This window comes from Solanum verrucosum, unplaced genomic scaffold (assembly GCF_900185275.1).
Source record: "Solanum verrucosum unplaced genomic scaffold, falcon-dt-bn FXZP01000085.1, whole genome shotgun sequence".
Taxonomy (NCBI): domain Eukaryota; kingdom Viridiplantae; phylum Streptophyta; class Magnoliopsida; order Solanales; family Solanaceae; genus Solanum; species Solanum verrucosum.
In genome coordinates this window covers 1,378,384-1,399,486 of record NW_026019839.1, presented here as the reverse complement: position 1 = coordinate 1,399,486, position 21,103 = coordinate 1,378,384, and the positions used below count along the sequence as shown (strand labels likewise).

Here is a 21,103-nt window from a genome sequence, read left to right as displayed (position 1 = left end):
CTAAAATTTTAAATCAATCATAAATAAATTTATGAGAGAAGAAGATAGATTTGGGATCTATATATAGAGAAGGGGACAAATCTAATTACCAAAAAAAATATTTTTTTAATTAATACACAGAATTTTGGATTATCTTATTAATTGCACTTGCCAATCTCCACAAAAGGCTCTCTAATTAATTGGAGTAGAATTGCAATTATCTCTTTTCTAATCTTGATTTTTTCTTATTTAATTTTAGTTATTCTGAAATTTTCCCATGCAATAAGGAGAATAAATACTGAAGTGTCTATTTGGAAAGCTGCCACATGGTAAGTGAAATTGGTGAGGTTACGTATCACATAGCTTAGTAATTACTTAATATTGAAATTACACATGTTCGTTAGTCATAATTTAATGACAGGATAATTACAAGCATATCATTGATAGTTTAAATATAATTACACAGTTGAATTGATTAAAAAAATAAAAGTATTTATCAAAACTTAAGAATTAATATTTGATAAGTACATGCCTTAATGAATGATATTAGATTAAATATTTAAGACACATATTATTTCTTGAAAATATATTAAATTAATAATCAAATATTTGTAACTAATTTTGTGTAAAACTAAATGATATATCTTTTTCAAATAAATAATATTTTCAATTTAACTAATTGTAAAAATTTAAAGAACACGTGAACTTAATATTTGATACTAAAATATAATTTCATAACACTATTCATACATCTTTTTTAAAAAGATAATTTATCAATGGTAAGTGAAGATGAAAATATGCAATGTGAAATACCAAGTTAATAGTACAAAAATAAATAAATAAAAATAAAAAATATAACCTAATTAATTAAAAATTCCCCCCCCCCCCCCAAAAAAAAGCTTAATATGATACTTTAATGTCAAATTCCAATATAACATAAAATAAGTGTCAACATAACTTAAGTAATATAATTCGAAAGAAAGAGAAAACATAAGTCTATAACATTATTCAATAATAAAATTCTACTTTATCATGGCATAACACCAAATTTTACTAAAAGTATTTAATGGTAAAAAATACATTCTTACGAATCTCGCGGTCAGTCTTAGATATTTTAAAACTATCCAATCTAAATCACGCTGGCTCGGAGAGTTTTCCAAACCTCGAAATTACTAAGATCCACATTTAGCCAACCAACAAAACTACTAAGTCTAATTGGTTATTACTTGTTTATTAAAGAACAAGTAATTACTTGCTCTTTCTTTCTCTTTTTGCAAAATCAGATTGATTCTAAATTAAATATATTCTAATAATTATTAAAATAGAAATATTATACTTACAAAATAAAAAATATCAACAATAACAATATATAAGGGGGAAAAAATACAATATTGAGACAAAAAGCAAATCTAAGAAGTAAGGTAAGAAATATAATATAAAGAAGGTAAATCTAAGAAGTAAGGTAAGAAATATAATATAAAGAAGGTAAATCTAAGAAGTAAGGTAAGTAATTTAATATAAAGAAAGTAAATCTAAGAAGTAAGGCAAGTAATAATATCAGCTCATTTTATTTGTTTCCATACTATGACAAGGAAACTAATTAACTATTCCATTTTCCATGTAAGGTAACAAATCCCAAAGACTTTATTCCATTTCCCACCAACTGTCCCCATACATTAAATAAAAATTATTGTATTTGCTCTCAGGATATTTTTTCAAATAGTTAAAAACTACAAAAAAATAAATAAATAAATAAATAAATAAAAAATTAAAAAATTAAAAATAAAAAATTAAAATAAAATAAAATATATATATATATATATATATAAAAGAGGATCTTTAACCGATGACTTGAGTAGAATTTTTTTAGAAAAAACATACAATAATGATTTATTTACCTTAAGCTTTAGTATAAAAAAATTATCGTTGTTGAGAAATTTTTGGAGATACAAAATCTTCAACTTTCAATTGGTGTTTTAGTTCGATTTTGTATTAAATTTTTCCTTTTTTTCCCTTTTACATTAGATTTTGATATAATAAGAGTTCAAACATGAAAATTCTGATGAAATATTTTTCTTTTATTGTACTATCAATGATTGTATAGAGTATCCGCGGCTACCATTAGACAAATTTCAAATAACTATCTCAAGCTACAAGAAGTTTAGGAACATGACTCAGACATCTAAAATTAAAATTAGTCGTGTCATCATAATTTTTAAAAGTCTTTATTTTATTGCTAAATTTGTTTTAGTCAAACACTATCACATAAATTAAAATGGAGGGAGTAGCAAAAGTAAGTTGTCTATGAAACTCTAAAAATAAATAGAAATATATGAATTTACATTTTGACAATGTTGACTTTGGTCGACCTTTGTAAGTTTCAAACTTTTAAGACTCGCAAACTCTCCCAAAACCCATCTGACTACCTTTGAAATTATGGCATACATTCCCATAAGTCATAAATAGATAACCAATACTGTTGAAAGTGTCTAATAGGAGGGGGAAAAAAGACAAAAATATAAAATCATCTTGAGGATATTGTTACATTTATGGACCAAACTTGTTATGAAGTATGCAAAAATGTTCATTATGAACCAACCCTAACATAAATAATTGTTTTTGTCATTTTCTATAAAGTGCATGTATTGAATCAGAATAGTTGCATGTGATATGAGTTTGACTGTTGGTATCCAAGAGAACCAAACTCTATTATATAATATAAAATACAATGAAACTGTTATTTGATGTTGGGTCGTTATGTTGCTGAATCTTTGGTCGGTGCTTTGATAATATATTGGACAAGTCGGTATCAATTTGAATTACAAAATGGTCCTTCATCATTTTTCCATGATAAGCTATTTCTTGACACACTTCGTTGCACCTCGAATAATTTCACTGATATATATTGACAACATGCATAATCAAAATTCAAGTAAGAAGATTTTTAAAAACAAAAATCTCCGTCCAACAATAGTTCTCCACTATACTATTTTGGGATATCCAACAATACTTTCTTACTATATTCATGTACCGCTCCTTGTCACGACCCAAACCATCGTGATTAGCACCCACACTAACCCTCCGGTGGGAGAACCACTACTACAACCCAAACCAAGCAACTAAATCAAAACTAAAGCATTTAAGTTACGGAAGCAAGTTAAATAGCTAAAGACTGGAGTTCCCATAAACTCCCAAAAGATCTAACAACTAAAAAATGCAGAAAATACACCAAGAACCTGAAAGTCAATGTACCAAAACATCTAAAGTTCAACAAGTCTAAAGAAGAAGGGATACAACCCCAACTAATGAACTAACTAGAAAAGTCTAAGTCTGAAATGTGGACATAGACGAAAGGAGACCTCATGGCAGCCTGGAAGAACTAGCTCACCTTGAATTCAAACGATGATCATTGATCTTCTAAACAAGGTATGTCAATAGCCGCTTGCCCTGTACTTAACAAAGAAAGAGCAAGTGCAGTATCAGTACACAACCACAGTGTACTGGTAGGATCACACGACCATTCCACTAAGTGCAACATACATAAGTCAATATAATAATATAATCACATGCATATATCGAACATATACAATATCATCATCATTTACGAACAACGAACAACTTCACATTTCTCAAGATACACAATTATGACAAGTTATTAGTCCTCTCATGGAACTCAAACCCAAACAGTTAGCATATCGGAACGTGGTACCCGGTCCAATGCTTATACCAGAACGTGGCAACCGATCTCATAATTATGCAGGAACGTGGCAACCAATCCAAGTTAGTGTGTCGGAACGCAACACCCGATCCGTTCAACAAGCCACATTCACAATCACAAAGTACATTCTCATAATCATACAATCAAATCATGATTCATGGCATTAATCATTCATATTTCCTCATTTACAACAAGTGTGATCAATAATGCAACATTCGCATACATACATGTATCATAATGAAGCAAAGACAAACATATATCACACAATCATAGAATCAAAACCATCACCAACCTCGAAACAAGCTTGAAACCCTAAGAAACTTGATCCTTCCCTTTCCGGATTCGTTCCGCTTGTTATTGGTCTATAAACAATCAATATAATACGGGAATCAATAAATAATACTAATTACCCGGATTACTAACAATTCTAACAACCCTAGATCATACTAATGATCCCAAGTATCCAAATAAGGGCTTCTCCACCATAGTTTCTAGATCAACCCCCCCCCCCCCCCCAATCGATAATTACCTTTTCGATTACATTCTACGGATCGAAAAATGGATTCGGGGAGTTAAAATCTTACTTTTAGCCTCAAGAAAAACCATGGGTTCGTTCCTTAGCTCTCAAATTCAAAAATTGCAGAAAAAAACATTTTTGGGGTTTATTTACGACTTTAAGTCGCGTTGGACCCGCCACAACGATCCTCACCCCGCCCTGGCGACAGAAACCACCGCCAAAGCGTTTTGCACGAAACAGTAAGCAAATTAAAGAAATTCAAAACCCCCATTTCACAACACCTTCAACCAACGACACTCAGAAACTACCGTTCACGCTAAGATCAATTTTGGGAGTTCTACTTACCCGAATTCAATTCCGTAAAGATTTATCTAAAAACCCATGTAATCAAAATCATAATTAGATCACCCAATTGCTATCAGATTTCCCTAGACCTCAAAGACTCCGATTTCGTCCAAATTTGGACTAGGTTAGGAAATTCCAAGTTACTACGAAAAAGTTTTTCGGCCCAAAATTTTTCCATGTTGGCTTTTCCATAACGACAGAACCCGGTTGTTACACTCCTCCAATTCCATACGAAAGATTTCGTAAAAGTTTTGCAAAAAAAAACATCTAAAAATCATATCACCAAAATATCACAAATGAAAAACTAAGAAAATCACCTAATTTCTTGTAAAATGGCTTCTAAATGTCCTATATATGTGTGAAAAATGGTGAGGCTTTATGTGCTTCTCCCCAACTCCCTACGAAAAATTTGTAAAGGTTCTGCTATAAAAATCATCTGAAAGTTATATCACCAAAATATCCATGGGCTAACACACACGAAAAACTGAGAGAATCATACAATTCCTGTAAATGACTCCTAAATGTCTAAAATATGTGAAAAAAATAATGAGGCTTCACGTATGGCTCCCCCAATTTATACGGAGGGTTAAGTAAAGATTTTGTAAAAAAATCATCCAAAAGGCATATCACCAAAATATTCATAGGTGTAAAATGACTTCTAAATGCCCAAACTATGTGCAAAATATGATGAAGCTTCACGTACTACTCCCCCAACTCTCTACGGAGAGTTACGTAAAGAATTTGTAAAAAAAATCACCCAGAATCCATATCACCAACATATTCATGGGCTAACACACAAAAACTAAGAAAATCACATAATTCCTATAAAATGAATCATGAATGTAAAAAATATGTATAAAAATAGTGAGGCTTCACGTACTACTCCCCCAACTCCCTACGGAGAATTTGGTAAAGGTTTTGCAAAAAAATCGCTCATAAGCCATATCACCAATATATTCATGGGCTAACACAAACGAAAAACTAAGAAAACTATCTAATTCCTGTAAAAATGACTTCTAAATGTTCAAAATATATGCAAAAATTGGTGAGACTTCACATATTGCTCCCCCAACTCTTTACAGAGGTTTCCATAAATGTTTTACAAAAAAATCGCCCGAAGCCATATCGGAGGAAGATATCAAAATTGGTGTAATGTCACTAGTACCTTTTGTACCACATCGAAGGAAGACACAAAAAATTTAGCATTTATACTACGTACTACGACTAAGAACATCGATAGAATGTAATTGTCACTCCCCGAGCCTACACCTCGAACGTGGCTGGCACTCGAGAACCATTGCTGACCCCAAGCGAACCCTTGGCATGACTTACTTACTCAGGGAAGACTCTAAGCAGTATTACAATGATCAAATGCACTTTACTCACTGTTTAATAAAATAACTAAGAATGTTTAAAAGTCAAACATTCAACTTGGCCTCAATGGCAACTCAAGTTTTAACATATGAAATGATAATGTAGAGACAACTGAACTACTTACTGTCTATGAAGCCTCTAAAACAAAGGGGGATGTCGGGGCAAGACCCCCGATCATCCTAACAATAAAATATTGAAAGCAAAATAAAAGAAGTCCTCCGAAATTCAAAGAGGCTCACCAGAGTGCTCAACTAGATCAACGAGACACTGGGTGATGATCCTAGTTACCTCAATCTGCATAATAAAAAGGTGCAGGACAATTGGCATCAGTACATTGAATGTACGAATATGCAAGTTGGAATGCTAAACATAGCATAGGCTTGAAAAGAATCTGAAAGAAACACTTACCTTGGCTCTTCTCAACTCATGAACAACTTAACTCAAAATAAAGCAATAAAACACATGCAATATATGAAAAGCTTGTAAAACAGTAGAAAATAACTTAGCTTTTTAAAGAAAATGCAATAACAAACTTAACTTTACTCATATAATAAAGTACTATAGTTTCTGTAGGAGTTTCTCTAACCGACAACCACCACTATGAGCCTAAGTGGTGATACAACGTCTTGCCCACACTGCCAGAACTGTACTATACTTTGTCATCATATAGAACGCCTTAACTAAGTGGATCCACTAGTCTATGCTAAAAGCATCTTAAGGAGTCATCTAAAAAGTATGATCATTTACTACCCATGTACATGGTTTATGGAGACATGAGTTATTATGAACTCGCATCCCTATATCGGTGATCAATACTATTCCCAAAATATACTTAGCTCATATGTTTTTAATACAAACTTCTTTCTTTGGTTTGAGATAATTACTCAAAACTTAGCTTAAAATCTCTCTTAGAATCGATGTTACCTTTCTTTTTCAAATGTGAAAACATTTTAAACTCTTTGGGAATACATTGTCCCCATATACTTCTTTGAAGAAAAGAACTTCAATCTTTACTCTTTACTTAACTTGAACTTTAAGTTTTTAAACAAAGTTAAAACGTTTGCGAAAGACTTTTGAAAACTTTATGAACTTCTCTTGACTTGCTTCTTAACTTCTAAATTTGACTCCTAACTTTCCTTGAATTGAATCATGGATTAAAGGTTCATGATCTCATGTTTATGGATGATTTCATTATGCTTAGATGTACCTAAGAGTGTTGGAATCAACTAGAAAACATAGGTACATTGCTAAGGAACTAGTACGGAAAGGTGGGGGAAGAATGGGAAGAACTGACGTCCCTGGCGCTCTAAGAGGCATGGGGCGCCAGAGGGTGAAGATCAGAAACAATCCTGGGGCGCGCTGGCTGGCTCGACGCCCCACCCATTTCCCTAGGTGTTTAACGACTTTTCTTCTCCTTTTTTCATCTCTAAACTCAATTGGTTCATTCCCCAAACACATAGAATCATTTATACCCTCAATATACATCAGATTCTACTCGAAAACACAACTAAAAACATGAATCAATCTCAAGAAAACTCCAACTACACAGCCCACAAGAATTCAAACGAACTTCATCAAGAATTCAAGGGATTTACTTTCGAATCTAATAAACTTTGCTGAATTGAATCATGATTGGCGTGTGGGTGGACTAAACCATCGCTATGTGATCTCACATACCTCGTAGGGATCACCCCTTGACGAAATCCACAAGTTAAACTCGAACGTTCTTGACAATTCTTGATTTCTTTTCTCCTTTCTCCTCTTTTCTCTTTTCTCCAAGCCCTAGCGTGAACTTCAACTTTTCTAAACTGACTAAAATCTGACTTTACCCCAATTAAACTCCTAAAAATGAATTAAAACAATTGGTAAGGAAAAGACTAAAATACCCTTCCAAAATCCGGATTAGACTTTCCTTAATTAAACAACCCAACTTCCAAAGGGCATATCTCACTCATACAAACTCGGAATCGCGCAAACTCAGCGGCGTTGGAAAGATTATTCCAAGAGCTTTCCTACCATATCTAGAAGTACACCTAACTCATCCTGAGCTAGGGGTTATGGTCGTTTAAAGTTGACCAAAAACTCAACTTAACATACTTCACAATTTTCCAGATTTTATATACTTTCCAAAAATGACTATTTCCTCTTTTAAATTACTTTTTAGTTCTTTCTAGTTACGGGGTACTACAGTAATTTCAAGGAGAAATTACTTCAATAGAAGAAAAAAAAAAACACAGATTAAGTGGTGGGCAATGGAGTTAAATGCTAAGTTGTGCAACATAATAATGCCAAGGGCAGGGGCAAGGATTAAGTGGTGGACAATGATATTAAATGCTAAGTTGTGCAATTAATAATTAATAATGGGTGGGTGAAAAAAATAATTACTTTAGGAAAAATATTTTTTACAAGAATTTTCTTGAAAATTTATTAGAATAATTTCATTCGGCTTTACTTGCGAAAAAAGTTTTAAGAAAATTTCTTCTTTTTTTTGTTAATTTTTACCAAATATTTTTGAGGTATTTTTATAACAAAATTTGCAAGTAATTTACATGCGAAATTTGAATCCTTAGGTAAATTACTTGAGAATTTTGAAATTCGTAGAAAATAATTACTTACAAAGGTTTTAGCATCAATTTTTATAGTAGAAAAATCTACAGGAAACTAATTTTTTGTATACAATCCTCAGAAAAATTTATATGTAATCCGCACTTTTCTTTGGTGTGTGTGGTTACTTTAGATTTAATACTGGGCGAGAAGAAGAGTTTATGAGCTTTGATACCATGTAGAATCCTGACTTAAAGAATGAAAGAAATTAAGGATTGTATTGATATGTTAAACTGTCGAGTACATCTCCTTATATAGGAGTAAATTGCAGTGTCCTAGGCTTGCTATACTTAGAGTCCTACTATAAGACAAATACACAATTTACAAGAACTACTACTACTACATTTATAACTAATCCTAATCGACTTCAACTAACACAAGACATAGTAACCTAGCTAGTCGACTTCAGTAGCCCAGTCCATGTGTGACTATAACTCTATTATAGCTAATAGTCGTACATGTTGATTGTACCACACGTTGTTTAATATGTTCCATAGCTTCAGCTTCCCTTAACTTCAACAGCTAATACATCATATCCCAGAAGTTTTCCCAATTACAAAAATTCTTGATTTTTCATTGCTCTCGAATACATTCTTTGGTTGTCCGATACATTGTAAATGGTACATAACTAAATGGGAGGGATGTATTCGAGAGGGGATAGGGATGTATCCTAGAGTGGATAGGGTGTATTTGAGGGTATGAGGATGTATCCGAAGCATAGAAATTTATTCGAGTGGGGATTTATGTAATTTTTTAAATGATAAGCAATTTTAGAGATTATAATATCTTAAATTATGTTTTTATGTAATTTTTCCTATTTTTAAATGAAGATATTCTCACTGCTCTTCCTGGTATCTCTCACAAGTTGCGATTTACTTCTCTTACAAGCTCAAAAACGCACACATACAAAAAAGAAGCTAGCTTGAGGGATTCAATTACCATAAAATGTTCAGACAATATTTTTAACCATAAAATGCAACGGGATATAAAAGGTGAAAGGAGAAAGAATTTAATCCGAAACTTAATTAATGTTAAGAGAAATTCACTGCAATATAATGCATAACGAATTTAATCCGAAACTTTTTTAAATTTATTTTTAAAAAGTTTTAACATATTAAAAGTCAAATATTTGTTTCTAATATGGTAACAAATTACTTCCTTCATCTCATAATAAATGGTATTTTTAAGCTTGATTTTGTAAAATATCACTTATTTTGAAATTAATTAATAAAAAAAAGGATTAAAACTCTATTATTTTAAAACATAAGGAGTATTTGAAGTTTATCATTTGAACTTCCAAAGTTTCAATCTATTCGAACATGTTAAGTTTGGGATATTTACCCTAGCTTTCGAAAATGATGAATAAGAAGCTCAAGAGTCGAGAGTAATTAAAAATATATTCGGTTAGAGAAATAAGCATTAGTAGTAAATAATTATTTGATTTTATGCACCACACTAACATTTATAAAATCCAATCTGTCTCCTTCCTACTTGCACCCAACCCATTGTCATCACTCATCTCTAACTACTTGATCTCTATACTTTTTCAAGTACGCATTTTATACTTATCACTTACCTATAATTTGTTATGTCTTTTTAGGACAATATGATATTATATGCTTCGCATATAAATCATAGCTTTTCAATCGTTATATTAAAGTATAATAGCGAAAGTATGGTTCATTCTCCAAAAAGAGAGGAAATGTAACAAATAACATTTCTTGTACAAGCTTAATACTAACATAAAATCATTAATTGGTATTTTATATATTATCTCCATCTGCATGATTAAGAAGTGGGGAAATATACTAGGTTTTCTTCTATTGTTCTCGTTGCATCAGTCTTGTTAATCATTAGATTGCATTAAAATTGACCAGTGAAAAAATTGTTTCAAAAAGTGATCTATCTTTCTTTTTAGTCTATTCAAAAAGAATAATTCTTGTTGGTGTTTTTTAAAAATGGGGCAGCACAAAAGGATTGAAAATGTCTCTCAATAGATTGAAATGACTTTCAATAGCTTTCAATAATTTTATTAAGCATTGAGGGGCATTAAATAGACAACATAAAACACATAATCTGCATAATTTAAAATTTAAACAACCTAAAATATCTCAACAACATAAACAAACTAACTAAAATTCAAATTTATTCAAACTAAATAACTTATTTTGCTAAAAGTTACTGCAGTAACTACAAGCAAACTTCAACACTCCTCCTTTGCTTTAGTTACTGCAATTGAAAAAAATGCTCCTCCTCAATTTTTGCTTTGGTAGTTTGGTAGTTGATGCTGGATTGTTTTCATTGTTTTTGAACTTGCAAAATTTCTTCTTTTTTTCTTTATCTTCTTTTGATTTTGTTCTTCAAAAACACGTGCGATGATATTGTATTGTGTAGAAGTTTTTTTGAAAGTGCTTTAATCTGAACTTTTGTATGATTTGCAGAGAGAGGCTGTAAGTGTTTTTCTTCCATCACAACCTCACATATCACATATGTTTCAAAATATGATTTTATTCTCACAGACCAAATTTGATAGTTTTCGTTTGTGAAAATTTGTGGGGCATTCAAAGAGAGATTGTTGCTTGCCATTATTTTGGTTAAAAAATGATTTAGAAAAGCATGTGCGTTGAAAAAAGCATCGGTTGAAAAGGTAGCCTTGATAGGTTAAAATGGGTAGCCCTGATGGGTTAAAAAGGTAGCCCTTACGGGTTAAAAATGTATGGTAGTTCTTTGGAAGATTTCACAGATCTCTTAGGATCAATGAAGCTCTTGATACCACTGTTGGTGTTTTTTAAAAATGGGGGAGCACAAAAGGATTGAAAATGTCTCTCAATGGATTGAAATGACTTTCCATAGCTTTCAAAAAATTTATTAAGCATTAAGGGGCTTTAAATAGCCAACATAAAACACATAATCTGCATAATTTAAAATTTAAACAACCTAAATATGTCAACAACATAAACAAACTAACTGAAGTTGGGTCAAGTCTCCAAACAGGAGGAGCTAGCCAAGGGAGGTCTATGCCAATTCAACAGTGACCTAAAGTTTCTCCTAAAATACGGGTCATTCCCTCCCCTATAGTTTCATATTATGATGTTCGTAGATTTGTTCATATTAGGTGGTTTATCATGGGAGTGTCCCTTCTCGATTCTATGGAGGCATTCTTGTTCGGATTCTTCACTGCTGGGTTCATTACTAGCACATAATTCCCAATCTGAGGGTTAAAAGGGTGTCCAATATCTATTAAGCTTTTTAAGAGATTTGGTGGACTGCTAAATATGAATTTCTTATTGTATTTTTTTGTTGTAAATCATTACTTTTATTTCCCTTAACAAAACTATTTATGTCATTGTTTCTCTCATTATTTCTAGAGCTTACACTATTTCATGGGTTTTGTATGCACAAGTCTAAATGGAACTAAGTTTACAGGAGGGATCCCTCTTGTAAACTTAGTTCCATTTAGACTTGTGAATACAAACACCCATAAATTAGAAGAAGCTTTAGAGATAATGAGAGAAACAAGAACAAAAATAGTTGTGCTAAAGGAAATAAAAGCAATGATTTACAATGAGAAATACGACAAGAAATTTATACTTATCAGTCCACCGAATCTCTTGAAAATTTTAATAGATATTATGCACCCTTTTAACCCGCAGATAGGGAATTATGTCTTAGTAATGAACCCTACATTAAAGAATCTGAATATGGATGCCTTGATATAATTCAAAAGAAACATTTCCATGATAAACCCATCAAATCTGAACAGATCCATAAGTATCATAATATAGAACTATAGGGGAGGGAATGACTATGACTTTAGGAAAACTTTAGGTCAGTGTTGGATTGGCATAGACCTCCCTTGGTAGCTTTGTGGGAGACTTGCAGGATCATCAAGTTCTACTTGATGTTTTCTTTCAACAATATGATTGTGGTCCCACCTATAAGAAACTCTAGTGGAATTATTGTGTTGTGGGATGATAACTTACTAGAGCTAGATGAAATTTCTATAACTGCATAAAAAATACATGATATGGTCAAGGTAAGCTCTATGAATACCTCATGGATATTTAGTTATATATATGCTAGTACTTATAGAAATATGCACAAATTTTCATTGCAAAATATAAAAACTATTAAGGATAACTATTGTAGTAAATGGTTAATAGGTGAAGATTTTAACGAACTACTTCATAATTCTAGAAAAGAGAGAAAATCCTCTTAATTTTCACGAACATCTGACTTCTGAAATGTTATTAATTATTGCAAATTTATTGATATAAGCTTTAAAGGAAGCAAATTTATGTGGCTAAATAAAAAAGTTAAGAATAGAAAGAAAAAGAATTATGATTCATGTTTTAATTCAAATCTTCCCATGATCCATGTTCATATATGTTTCTTAAGGATACAATTGGTGATTTCATATATATAAAAAAATTGACTCATGCCTAAAACTTATAAGAAACATTCTATAAAAAATTAATTAAAATTGTAAAAGAATACTCACTGATCCAGAACAATAGAACATTAAACTGAAGAACACTTGATAAGGTAACCATGTATTCCACACATATTTCTCTTTTTTTCATAAAACCTTAAATCAATATAAAAAAATAAGCTTAATTATGGGAGAAGAATAAAGATTTGGGGTCTATATATAGTGAAGGAGACAAGTCTAGTTGCCACAAAAAAACCTTTTTAATTAATATACAGAATTTTAAATGGATTTTCTTATTAATTGCACTTGTCGATATCCACAAAAGTCTTTCTAAGTAATTTGACTAGATTTTTAAATGGGTTCTCCTAATAAATGCAATTATCTATTTTTAAAAGTAGTTATTAAGGTATTTATTACATAGCTTAGTCATTACGCATTATATTACGTACACATGTTTATTATTATAATTACAATATAATTATAAGTGTATTATTTGGTTGCACAAGAACTCTCTTATGTAATTGCACAAGAAACAGTTTATGTTGTATTTTTAGTGACAAGTTTCTTCATTTTTATTTATATTCTTCATTTCCACTTTTTCATTTTAAAAATCAACGTCATATTTTGGATGAACATCAATTTTTTAAAATTTTTTTAGAGTTTATGATGAACATCATAGTGTTTGTGGCTTGATCTTAGAGCTTGGAGCTCATCGTTTGATGGAGTTGGGGTTTATTGGTCGGAGCTCCGGTAGTGGCGGCTATGGAGGTTTTCTGATGGGGTTTCGGTAGTGTGATGGCTGTTTAGCGAGAATGGTTTCACCAGAGGTCTGGGGGTTTCCGATTGAGCTTGTGCTTGGAGAAGCATGGTGGTTCACGTGTGGGCAAAAATCACCGGTTAATAAATTATTTGTGTATGTAATCGTATTCATATTTGAATGAATTTCTAGACTGTGCAAATATCAAAATGAATATTAATAAATGTAACAAATAAAATGAATATTAAAAAAGTAATGAACGTAATCAATGACATGTAAAAATATAATTTAACAGAAATAATGATTTAATCAAAATGAACAAATATTTGAACGTAGTCAACCGACTGTGATGAAAAAATAATGTAATTAAAATTAACTAATAAAAAATTCTGAAATTTTGACGAATAAGGATAAATATCGATAAACTTATTTAAAATTATAAAAAATGTATATTGAACTATTGAATAAATAAAACTTAAAAATTATGAATTTTGAAAATGTTAGATCAAAATTGGGTATCAATAGAAAGGACCCTCCCCACCGACCCTAAACAACTCAAAAGCTTCTTTTCCCTATCCTCTTCCAACTCTGCAATACTTATTGATTGTACAACAATAACAATTACGTCTTAATGCCAAGCAAGTTAGCATCAAGTATATGAATGCCTAGTGTCCAAGTCGCTCCATTTAACCCTTATTACTTGTACTTGGGGGAGAATAAACAGATCTGTAAAATATAGAGACAATGGACCAATTTATTGTTCTATTATTCCAAGAATAAAAGCTATTTGTAGGTGTACATGTAAATCTATCTAAGGAAATAAAATCAGAAAATATCCCTAAATATCTCTAAGATCCCTAAAGATCTCTACCTCTAATTATGCTATGAGTAGATATGACTATGTACATTTTGTAACACTCCCCCTCAAGTTGGAGCATAGATACTAATCATGCCCAACTTGTTACAAAGATATTCCACCTTAGTTCCATTCAAAGCCTTCGTCAATATATCACCCAATTGCTCTCATGTGTTCACATAGCCAGTAGAAATCACGTTCTCTTCAATCTCCTCACGGACAAAGTAACAATCGACCTCAATATGTTTTGTCCGTTCATGATACACTGGATTTGAGGCAATGTGAAGAACAGCCTAATTATCACACCAAAGTTTTGCTGGAAAAGAGGATTCAAACCAACCTCAGCTAAAAGGTGTTGTATCCATAGTATTTCACATGTGGACTGAGCCATAGCGCTATACTCGGACTCTGCACTAGATCGAGATACAACATTTTGTTTCTTACTCCTCCAAGATACTAGATTTCCACCAACAAAGACGCAATAGCTAGTAGTCAATTTTCTATCAATTCTTGATCCTGCCCAATCTGTATCTACAAAACATTCAACACGAGTATGTGTGTGGTCTCTATACAATATGCCAAGGCTAGGAGATCCTTTCAAATAACATAGAATTTGTTCCAAGGCAGCCCAATGTTTGACTGTTGGTATAGACATAAAGTGACTAACAATACTGACTGCATAGGCAATATCTAGACGAGTCACAGTAAGGTAGTTTAGTTTCCCAACCAATCTTCTGTATCTTTCTGGATCATCAAAAGGTACAGCATCATCCTTAGTAAGATGTGCATTAGGAGCCATTGGTGTGCCACACGGTTTCGCTCCCAACTTACCAGTTTCTGTCAAGTACATACTTTCTTTGAGATAAGAAAATCCCATTCTTGCTTCTAGCTACTTCTACACCTAAGAAGTATTTCAGTTGTCCCAAATCTGTGGTATGAAACTTGGCATGTAAAAACTGCTTGAGAGAAAAAATTCCAGTACAATCATCTCATGTAATCACAATATCATCAACATAGACAACTAGAAGAATAATACCAGTCATTGATTGTCGGTAAAAGACTGAGTGATCACACTTGCTCTTCTTCAACCCAAATTCTTAAACTACGTCTCTAAATTTTCCAAACCATGCACAAGGACTCCCCCTAAGCAACAAACCCAGGTGCTTGCTCCATACACACCTCTTCATGTAGATCACCATAAAGGAAAGCATTTTTGATATCCAGTTGATGTAAAGGCCAATGTTGAGAAGCAGCCAAGGAATAAACAAACGAATAGAGGTGAGCTTAGCTACGGGGGAGAAAGTGTCAGAATAATCTACCCCATAAGTCTGAGCATAGCCTTTAGCCACAAGTCTAGCCTTAAGTCTTGCAATAAAACCATCAGGATTGACTTTGACGATAAAAACCCATTTGCATCCTACTGCTTTCTATCCCTTGGGTAAATCCACCAAATCCCCAAGTATGATTTTCATCTAGAGCATGTATCTCTTCAAGCATTGCATTATGCCATCCAGAATGATTCAAGGCTTCTTTTACTGTTTTAGGGATAGTCACAGAGTCTAGAGAGCCAATCAAACAACTAGATGCAGGAGATAAGTGATCATAAGAAACAAAATTAGCTATGGAATATGTGGATTTGCACTGACGTGTACATTTTCGAAGAGCAATAGGAAGGTCAAAGCTTTCTGACGGATCAAATGGAGAAGGATCTGATGATGGAGTTGATGTAGGGTATGTATCGTTAATCTCTCACCTCCTTGGGTAAACTTGAACAATTGGTGGTCTTGCTTGTGCGGATTGAGTAGGTTGTGATGGCACAATGGTCGATTGATGCTCAATAAAAGAACTAGGAGATAGAGAAACAATATTAGCTGATTGTTCTGTTACAACACGAGTAACCTGATAGGCTAACCACTCATCTTCCTCCTGACTTATAGAATTTGGAGGTGTATAAAAGAATGGTGTAGTCTCTGAAAATACCACGTCAGTTGATACTAAATATTTACCAAGTTTAGTAGAATAACACTGATACCCCATCTGAAGGAGAGAATAGCCCAAGAAAACACACTTTAATACTTTAGGATCTAACTTGGTAATAGATGGTCGAACATCTCTAACATAACATGTTCTTCCAAACACCTTAGGTTCCACTGGAAAAAATGATTTGCTTGGAAAAATAATATTATACGGCGTATTACCGACCAATACAGATGATGGCATGCGATTGATCAGAAAACAAGCAATAGAGATGGCATCAGCCCAAAATTGCTTAGGAACCTTCATTTGGAACAGCAGTGCCCAAGCTGTCTCAAGTAGATGCCTATTTTTTCTCTCGGCAACTCCATTTTGAGAGGGTGTATCAACACATGAAGATTGATGGAGAATACCATGTTGTCTCATGTAAGACCTAAATAATTCTGACGTATACTTTTTAGCATTATCACTCCTTAGAATGCGCACTTTGGCATCAAATTGAGTTTTGACTTCAGCACAAAAGGTAGAAAAGTGAGTGAACACTTCAGATCTGCTCTTCATAAAGTATATCCAAGTCATTCGAGAAAAATCATCTACAAAGGTGACAAAATATTTATGCCCAATTTTGGAAACAACAGGACATGGTCCCCAAACATAGAATGAATTAACTCAAAAGCTGACTCGACTCTCTTATTAACCCTTGGACTTAATGAGATGCGATGGTGTTTCGCAAATTGGCATGACTCACATCCAATGAGGAAATATTTTGATATTGAGAAAATTTGGCAAACTCCTCAACCAAAACCAAAACCATTTTGTCGGATAATAAACGTGAAGCAACAACTTTTAAATGATCTGTCATTTTATCAACTATATTTGAAAGTGTTTCAAAATCCCCATACAAACAAACAGCATCCTAATAACACAATAAAAAAAGAAACTGCACTAGCTAAACTCGATGGCCCTCTGGAAAAAAATTTCTGAAATAAGGTTCAAATTGCCTCCAAAACAATATCAACTCACAAGTTGGTCAAGCAACAATTCCACTGCTGCACTCATACACAATTTTCATAATCTAGTATAATTAGCAACAAACAGAGAAGTCTCAAACCTGACCAAAGAGGGTCCACATATTCTGTTTGGAGGGTTTTCTTCTCGGAAAAATTGGTCCTATAATTAGGGGAGCACCACTAATCAGCCAGAAATGACAAGTCGATGCTGGAAAAGAAAGTTGGACCAAGCTTAATCCACTCACGTGTGGTAGAAACTAAATTCAAGTTCACTAATTTCATTCACGGACACTGACCGGATTCTGGTGAGCTTCGGTGAGCTTTCTGACTGACAAAGAACATATAATGCTCTGATACCATGTAAAATATAAAGACAATGGACCAATTTCTTATTCTATTATTCCAAGAATAAGAGTTATTTGTTGGTGTACATGTAAATCTATCTAAGGAAATAAAATCAGAAAATATCCTTAAATATATCTAAGATCCCTAAAGATCTCTATCTATAATTATGCTATGAGTAAATATGACTATGTACATTTTGTAACAAGACAAAAGTCTGGATACAAACATGTAACTAATAACAAATTGCTAGGATCAAGGATGTATCCTGCTGTAATATCAAGTTATCCCATAGAATACTAGCCGTATAGTGATTAAATCTTGAGTTCAGTAAGCTTCAAGAAGCAACACAATGATACAACTACTAGAGTCATTTTTTTATGACTCTGGTGTTAACTTTCACACACCTCGACTAATTTCACGAGATACCTGCCACCTCCCACCAACAAAAGGTATCAGGTAATTCTGTCCAACAAAACTAGGACAAACAGAAAGAATCGCCTAGTTTTTTTTGTCTACGTTGTAATTTGAATCTATAGACCTCATGACTCTCAACCACTTCTAGGCCACACTCTTGGGTGCGATAAAACTACTATAATCTTAACATGATACAATCAGAAAAAATAACCAGTTACATGCATAACCAACAGTTTTAACTAAAATTTCAAAACCTAATCTAGAGTAGATTGCATTTGCTCAATATGTAAAGGTTTAAGATGTTGCAGATCACCACATAGTTAAAACAGAAACCTCTCTAATATATTCTTCTGAAAATCTATCTTTATGTTTTTGATATTACAAAAGACTAGTGTCCCATGTCTCCTCATTTCATATTTTTCCTCTGCAAACCTATTCACATTTACATTTCAAAGGGAAAATAGTTTTTGATATCGGCGATTCCCTTTTCTTTAACCTCTACTCTCTTAAGAGTTTGTAGCGCATTACTAAGAGCAACAACTTTGCTAACTATCAAATTATATGGTTTGGCATCGTCAGATTCTTTCTGAAGCCATGTTTCCTGCAATGATCATTTGCAGAATTATGATGAACAGCAGAGGATGTATTCTAGAGATGGCATTGTTGGTATGCTTGGTAGCATAGCTAAAGCAGTATGTGTTAGGAAACGTATGTAAATGTCTGTTAAACTTCATCGACCCCTAGAGTTTCCTTAAAAATCAAATCATTTCCTCCCCTGGAGTTTTCATATTATGATGTTCATAAATCTATTCTGATTGGGTGGATTTATCATGGGAATGTCTCTTCTAGATTCTATCGAGGCATCCCTGTTCGGATTCTTCACTGTTGGTTTCAATTACTAGCACATAGTTCCCTATCTGATGGTTAAAAGGGTGCTTAATTGTAACACCCCAAAAATTTCAAAATTAAGATCTGAACCATTCTTGAATTGCGTATAAGGTCGTACCGAGTGATTCTTAATTGTTCTTAGATTCTAAGGTCAATTCATTAGTGTGGAAATGATTTTGGATATCAATTAAGGTCACTGGAATCCCTTACCACAAAGTTAAGTTGAAATCTTTCTTACCGATTAAGTTTTGACGTAAGATTCTACTTAGGTAAACTTAAAACGATCATATATCTTAGCACATAAAGAATTAGGTGGCCCATGACCTATCAAATTAAAGTTATTTGAGTCATTTTTCCAATGCCGCCGAGTTTGCTTCATTTTAAGCTCGGAGTAAAATGATATGCTCATTTTAGTGAAGCCTTCTTTTTAAGGAACCTAAATCATTTTAGAGGGGTAGTTTGGTCTTTTCCCACTCCTTCTAATCCTAAGCCATGTTTTTATTCACCTAATTAAGGGTCTAATTAGTGTTAAAACATGTTTTCGCATTCTTTAACACTTATAAGAATTAGAGCATGGTTCCAAGAGGAGAAAAGGCTAGGGTTCAAGCTTTCTTCAAAATTCCATCAATTTTCACCAAGAACCTTTGTTATGTACAGGTATGTAAGGCTATCATAGTGTTGTACTAACTCGTCCTCATGCCCTACATCTCAATCATTCAGAAATCGTCACATCTAAAAGATTCATTCGTAATTCTTGATATTGAATTCGGTTCTTTAACCGTTGAGGTTTTGATTCTTTTGTTTTGTCTTATAGTGTTGTTCATGCTTAGTATCACATGAACCCTATTGATTTACTAAATTTATGTTTACAAAAGGAATTGTATGAAAATTCTCATGTATTTGTTTTCGGTTTGAGAAACAAGAAGAGTTTGGGAGCAATTTCCCAATTCTAAATTAATTTGGTGTCCTAATTTAACTTGAAAATTCATCGAAGATGTTGGGGAGGGCCCTAGGGCAGTGCGCTAGTAATACACCATACCTGGTCTTCAATAGTTCAGGCCCTAGAGCGGCGCGCCAGCAATGCGCCTAGGCTTGACTTCTGAATTTCAGAGTTTGGCACCATGTGCCAGCAATGCGCCTAGGCCTAACTTCTGAAGTTTAGGGACTGGCGCCCTGCGCCAACAGTACGCCAAGGATTTGTTGGGCTGATTCTTTTTTTGTTTCATCTAGCACATGATCCTTTAAGTTGTGGTCATGTTTTCCTTCTTTGTATTAGCTCCTAAAATCTCTATTTACCTTTAAAAATTCATGCATATCCTAATCACATATCTTAATGCACATTCAAAACTAAATTGAGTTGAAGAGGAAAGTTCAAGAGCTTTGATGGAGTTATTATTGAGAATCATTTTTAACCAACAATGATCTTAAACTAAGTATTCCCAAATGTAACATTTTTACATTGAGAAAGGAGAAACCTTGATTTCTAAAAAGAGGTTATTTTGAGTAATTACCCCAAAATAGAGAAAGGGTATTTCTACTTGAGCATGAGTATATATATTTATTGGGAGTAGTATTGAACACCGATATGGGGATGAGTTTAAACAACTCACATTCCTCATAAACCATGTAGCCAACATGGGTAAATGACCGTACCTTATTGCTTTCGAGCATAGCTTTAGTGGATCCACTTAGTTGAGGTGTTCTATACCCCAGCAAGGTATCATGGCAGCGTAGGGGAGATGTTGTATCATCACATATCTCATAGTAATGGTTGTCGGTTAGAGGATCTCCAAAAAAAGAGTAAAAAGTAATTTATTGTATTTTTATATACATCCTTGAGTTAGTATCTTTTATTTTTGAAGCTTTATACTTTTATTATTGCTTTGTATT

The 21,103-nt window shown here is 33.0% G+C and overlaps 1 protein-coding gene across 1 annotated transcript; it reads right to left on the bottom strand.

Moving 5' to 3' along the window:
* Positions 1–14,775: 14,775 nt before the first annotated feature.
* On the bottom strand, positions 14,776–15,459 carry LOC125814271 (secreted RxLR effector protein 161-like). The gene has a single exon (XM_049493742.1). The coding sequence runs from the start codon at positions 15,457–15,459 to the stop codon at positions 14,776–14,778; it is 684 nt and encodes a 227-aa protein (XP_049349699.1).
* Positions 15,460–21,103: the final 5,644 nt, after the last annotated feature.